Below are 5,920 nucleotides of genomic sequence, written 5' to 3'. Positions count from 1 at the left end.
CGCCCCCCTCAGGCGTCCCTCTGACCGTCTCGCCCCCCTCAGGCGTCCCTCTGACCGTCTCGCCCCCCTCAGGTGTCCCTGTGAGCTGCGGTAGCTGCAGGAAGATGGCGGCTGCGTCCTGCCACCTGGTCTTGTCGGACGCCTCCATCAGGAGCTTCTGCTGCCTGACTTGCGCCATGACCTTCAAGGTAAACGAGGCTCAAACCTGTTGGTTTGTTTCAGCTGTTTGAGTCTTAAACCTCCTGGTTTCTGTTTCTCTGCTGCAGGAGACGCATAGAGACAAACTCACCCGAACCGGCGGAGCAGAACCCGGCGGAGCAGAACCCGGCGGAGCAGAACCCGGCAGAGCGGCGCCAGAGCAGCAGCTGTGTGCTCAGTGCCAGAAAGCCATTAAAGCCGCTCCCAGAGTCATCCAGAGGAAGGTCTGCTGGGCTGCAGCCTAACATCCAGGCTTCAGCTATCGATTAATCGATTAATCATATAAACAAATTGTCACTTTCTGCCGATTTCTATCTTTTAAGTAACATTAGAAGTACATCAAAAGATGCAAATAATGATAGCCTAAAATGCAATAGCGATGTGTTTCTCTGGTGTACGTCTGATCGTTGCAGCAGTTTGTGAACATTTTTCGCCCATTTTAGCTTTTCTATATATATTTAACTGGTCTCCCAGTTGGACTTTGGTTGTTATATATTCTTTATTTTTAAATAAAATACTTGAATAAACAGCAGAATGGTTAGAAGAACAGCTGTACGAACAGGAAAGTCTTCACCAGAGTCWGTGATTATTTTGGTCATCAATTATCCTGATGATCCATTTTATTAAAAAAATTGGGACCTTCTGCAGTTTTTTCATTCAACCACTTGAGCCTCTTTTATTAGAAATAAATTAAAACATGCAACTGAACAACTCTTGTTTTTTCTAAATGAGAAAATAAACATTTTATTGCCTGAAATGCAACGACGGCATTTCTTTAGAGAACGCTTTGTCATTTATAGCAAAGGAAGATCTGCAGCTGAAGAAGTTCTGTCTGCTGACTTCTGGATTAACTGATTAATAATTGGATAGCATAAAGTGTCTAATAAGAGATTTTTACAGAATTTGAACCTAAAAATGCCACAAGCAAAGATTTTTTTTTTTTTGCACAAACTGCAAAATGTTTTTATATTTTGTACGTTTACTGCTCTGACTGCATTTCAGCAAATGGCCTTTTTTGAGTCTGTTCTCCAATTAATGATTATTTGATTACTAAATTAGTTGATAATGATTTTAATAATTGTTCAAGCCGATTAATCGTTTCAGCCCGAGTCTGCTGCTTGTTTTAGATCATGTATTTTTGCCTTTCCTGCATTTTGACAAACTGTTTGTTTCTTTCTCAGGATGAAGTGATCTTTGTCTGCAGCCTGTTTTGCTCCAAGAGGTTCAAGAAGCTCAACGGCATCCTGGGTGTGTGTGAACGCTGCAGGAAGAAAACCGTCATCCGCGAAGTCAAGAGGATCGACAACAAGGACTGCAGCTTCTGCAGCGACGGTCGGACCCGACGCAGCCAGAACCAGGTCTCAGTGGTCGGATCTCTGGGCTGGACTGGGTTCAGGACACGTTTTGGTTTTTTTTGTCTCCTCAGGCTGTCTGCTGATGTTCCACCGCGACCTGGACAGGAAGTGGGGAAAACACTGTTCGTCCTGTTCCTACTGCCTGTCCGTGTCCAGAACGGCGCTGTCGGGCCCGGCTGGAGGCAGACGGAGGGAGTTCTGCTCCGAAGGCTGCAGGTCCAAATACAGGAAGCTCATCAGCCACGTAAGGAGAGCAGCACCAGACGACGTCCAGCCTTCAGCGATAACTTTTAACACTTATTCAGAAGCAAAAGTAGCAAAACGTTTCTGAGAAACGTGATAAAACCAGGAGATCCAACAAAGTGTTTATTCAAACGTGCGAACAGATGAGGACACAGATTTAGTTTCTGTTTTATTTTTACATAATTCGTTCAGGTGCTTGAAATCCTTGAAAATAGTTTTCAAATGTTTTCAAGGTTTGGAAAGAGTTTCATCTTCAAACTGCACAGTTTTTTTTATAAAGTTCAATCAAACATTTCATTAAAAGCCTAAATTTTGAAACGTTATTTGTAGATAAAGCCGTTATTTTTATACACCTAGAGAAAAGACACATTTATGCTTTTTCTTAATGTCTGAAGTTAAATCAGATTAAACCTGTTTTTGTTTCAACTTTGTTAGAATTACCAAAATTATTTATTTTTGCTAAATGCCAGAAAACTTTTTGTATTTTTAGAGTTTAATTTGAGCAGAAAGATTATTTACATTAACATGATGGGATTGTTTCAGTATAATAAATATTTATTATTCCTAATGAATCAATGACTTGCTGATATGTGACTGATCTGATTGATTATTTAATGATTGGTGATTTAATGATTTGTGATTTAATGATTTATGATTTAATGATTGATTGATGATTTAATGATTGGTCATTTAATGATTGATTATTTAATGATTGATTATTTAATGGTTGGTGATTTAATGGTTGGTGATTTAATGATTTGTGATTTAATGATTTGTGATTTAATGATTGATTGATAATTTAATGGTTGGTGATTTAATGATTGATTGATGATTTAATGATTGGTCATTTAATGATTGATTATTTAATGATTGGTCATTTAATGGTTGGGGATTTAATGGTTGGTGATTTAATGGTTGGTGATTTAATGATTGATGATTTAATGGTTGGTGATTTATTGATTGGTGATTTAATGGTTGGTGTTCTTGCTGCCTGACGATGACGAGGATGAATCTCTGAGTTTTGTGATGCAGAACCTTCTTCTTCGTCTCAGGAGGCGAACTGCGACACATGCGGCCGGCGAGGGAAGCTGGCCGAGAGTCTTCCTCTGCCGGGGAACGTCAAATATTTCTGCGACCTGAAATGTCTCCTACGCTTCGGGAACAACGAGGAAGAGGAGCAGGATGAAGGTAGCGTGATTTCATCCCTAACCTGAGGCTGAAGCCGGTCAGCTCAGCGAACAGGAAGGAAAGGCTCTGATTGGTCAGAGAGGCAGGAAAACATCAGATCTACTTCCTGTTTCCAGGCTCTCCTCCTCCTGAACCTGCAGGGAGCGTGGCGTCTTCGCCGGTCATCACCAGCGTGGTTTCGCTGTCCGGCGGCCCGGCAGGACGAACCGCGCCGCTCGGTACGACTCGGACCTCAGATCTAAAGATTCTGGATAAAAACATAAAAATTCACCTTTTAACTCATTTTGATCGCTAGAAAATGTCTCTGGAGAACCTAAAGGTTAGATAAAAAACTGGGACAAAAAGCAAAAACATTATAACTAGGTAAGAAAATCAGCTTTTGTTGCTAAAAAATAAAATAAAATATAAATTACTCCTGCTGATTTACAGTATTTTTAACTCAAAAATCCAAAATTCTGGAGACTTTTCCAATAAATGTGAAGATTCTGGTTTTAATCAGAATAGCTATAAAATGTTCAAGTAGAGCCTAAAAATTAGATTAAGCCTTAACTTCTAACTGAACAACAAAAAATAAAGTGTTTCTGAATTTAAATGAATTAAAAACATATTAGCCAGCCTGCTAACTGCTGAATCACCGTAAAAACACAAAGTATTTATTCTAGTTTTCAGTGCCAATTAAAATAAGACAAAACTAATTTACAAGTAACTTTTCAGAAGAAACAGGAGCTTGTTTTAAATCAATAATCACTAAAAGTTGATTTTTAAATAGCGACGATTTCACTGGCCGATTATTTCACTTATAGCAAAACATTTTTCCAATGTTATCAGAGAAACAATCAGAACTTTTTTTAATCGGTGTTCATTGATTGTTGACCTAAATCGAGCTCCCAGATCTCGCTGAAAGGTTATTTTGGTCTCAGATGAAAGTTCTGACTCTCCATTCTGCCTCTGCAGGACTTTCCTCAGACATCCAGGCCAAAGTCGTCGGCCATGTAAGTTGACAGGAGGACGGATCTGATCTGAAATGCGAGCCGAACCGTTGATGATGGATATTTGCTGGTTTGGTCCTCAGGCCAGCGTCCAGACGGCTCCCAAGCAGCTGAAGAACAAATCCATGCTGTGCGTCCCGCTGGTCCACAACAAAGGCGCCTCCTGCTGCGTTCAGACCGTAGAAGCGGCTTCACAGACGGGTGGAAGAAACGTTTTTAACAAAAACCCGACTTCTGGGCTGGCGTCTCGGGTTAAAGGAACTTTATTAAATAGTTTTCTTCTTCTTCTGTCATTTAAAGTGAATTTTAAGCAGAAGGTCCGCCAGGTGAGCTCGGCTGTCCCGGTGCCGGTTCCCGTCTTCATCCCTCTGCCCATGAACCTCTACAGCCAGTTGACTCCGGCTCCGTTGGTTCTGCCCGTTCCGGTACAGGAAGCAGCTTTTCTGCTCTAAACCTGAGCAGGAAATCAGCCCCAGTTTGACAGTTTGGGGCGGATGTTTGCTTCCCAACAGCTGCCGGTTCCCGTGTTTCTCCCAGAGGAGAAGAAGGAGGAGGAAGAGGAGGAGGAGAAGAAGAAGAAGAAGAAGGAGGAGGAGGAGGAGAAGATGAAGGAGGAGAAGAAGGAGGAGGACGACGACTCTGAGGCGGCGGCGGCGGAAACACGGCCTGGATCTCTGCAGGAGGATCTGAACTGCCGTCCACGAGGACAAACGGAGGAGGAGAAGGAAACTCAGTCACTTATTGGTACGAAATCAGTTTGGTTTGGTAAAATATTTACATTTCTACATATTTCCACTGCAAAAACACGAAATCCTATCAGTTTCTGGAGCAAACGACTTTCCACACAGATGAAGCAGATTGTTTCCAGTAAATATTTCCTCATTATTGATTTTTAAAAGTACTGGGTCACCTATCAGATTATTTCACGTATAAAATGATATTTTTCACTGGTTATAAGTGAAATAATCACTTATTTTTGAGGAAATTGTTTCATCACAGAATATACAAACATACAGTAGCCGTAAAAATGTCGGCTCAATCATGATGAGTCAGTTATGGAAATAATAATCAAATAATTTAGTAATCGATTAATCATTTACTACAAATGATGAAGTTTTCACTACAGGAATCCTGTTGTGGTATTTTAGGCAATAAATAATTATTTTCTTTTTCAGAAAAATGAATGGAATTATTTATTAGTTTGTATTGTTTCGTGTTTCTACTGTTGTGTAAAATAATAAGTGGTTAAATGAAAACAGGAATATTTTAAGTTTCTGTCTGTATTTCAGAAACCATCGACAGCTACATGGACGGTTTGGGCTCGGATTACCAGCCCGGTTTCAACCACAAAGACTTCRAGTCCGACTGCAGCCTGGAGTTATTCAGTCAGAACCAGACCTGCTGTGTCCCTCCTCCAGAACCGGACCAGAACCTCCACACAGGCCCTGACCTCCCACCTCCTCCTGCTGGACCAGCGGGTCCAAACCTCCAGAACTCACTGGATTCTCCACCAGCTGCAGGTTTGGGCAACGAGGCTCAGGAAAACATCCAGAATAATCTGAAGGTAAGAAGCTGAGATGGTTCTGGTTCTGGTTCTAGAACCTGGTTCTGGTTCTGGATCTGGTTCTGAATCTGGTTCTGGATCTGGTTCTGGTTCTAGAACCTGATTCTGGATCTGGTTATGGTTCTAGAATCTGGTTCTGGATCTGAATCTGGTTCTGGATCTGGTTCTAGAACCTGGTTCTGGATCTGGTTATGGTTCTAGAACCTGGTTCTTGATCTAGTTCTGGATCTTATTCTGGATCTGGTTCTAGTTTTAGAACCTGGTTCTGGATCTAGTTCTGGATCTAGAATCTGGTTCTAGATCTGGATCTGATTCTGGATCTGGTTCTAGTTCTAGAACCTGGTTCTGGATCTAGAACCTGGTTCTGGATCTAGAACCTGGTC

The 5,920-nt window shown here is 41.4% G+C and overlaps 1 protein-coding gene across 2 annotated transcripts in view; it reads left to right on the top strand.

Annotated features, from left to right (window-relative positions):
• The window catches only part of LOC103473048 (zinc finger MYM-type protein 4-like), a 16,724-nt gene that overhangs the window by 5,405 nt on the left and 5,399 nt on the right, over window positions 1-5,920 (top strand). For both annotated transcript variants that reach the window (XM_017307518.1, XM_008422978.2), the window contains exons 10-20: window positions 73-188; window positions 267-422; window positions 1,380-1,530; window positions 1,625-1,797; window positions 2,849-2,984; window positions 3,101-3,202; window positions 3,939-3,976; window positions 4,057-4,174; window positions 4,274-4,398; window positions 4,486-4,717; window positions 5,263-5,537. In XM_017307518.1, the coding sequence (XP_017163007.1) occupies window positions 73-188; window positions 267-422; window positions 1,380-1,530; window positions 1,625-1,797; window positions 2,849-2,984; window positions 3,101-3,202; window positions 3,939-3,976; window positions 4,057-4,174; window positions 4,274-4,398; window positions 4,486-4,717; window positions 5,263-5,537 (1,622 nt within the window). The remainder of the gene's footprint in view (window positions 1-72; window positions 189-266; window positions 423-1,379; window positions 1,531-1,624; window positions 1,798-2,848; window positions 2,985-3,100; window positions 3,203-3,938; window positions 3,977-4,056; window positions 4,175-4,273; window positions 4,399-4,485; window positions 4,718-5,262; window positions 5,538-5,920) is intronic.

The sequence above is a fragment of the Poecilia reticulata genome, linkage group LG11 (assembly GCF_000633615.1).
Source record: "Poecilia reticulata strain Guanapo linkage group LG11, Guppy_female_1.0+MT, whole genome shotgun sequence".
Classification (NCBI taxonomy): Eukaryota; Metazoa; Chordata; class Actinopteri; order Cyprinodontiformes; family Poeciliidae; genus Poecilia; species Poecilia reticulata.
The sequence above is the reverse complement of the archived record's forward strand: the minus strand, read 5'-3'. Positions and strand labels throughout refer to the sequence as shown.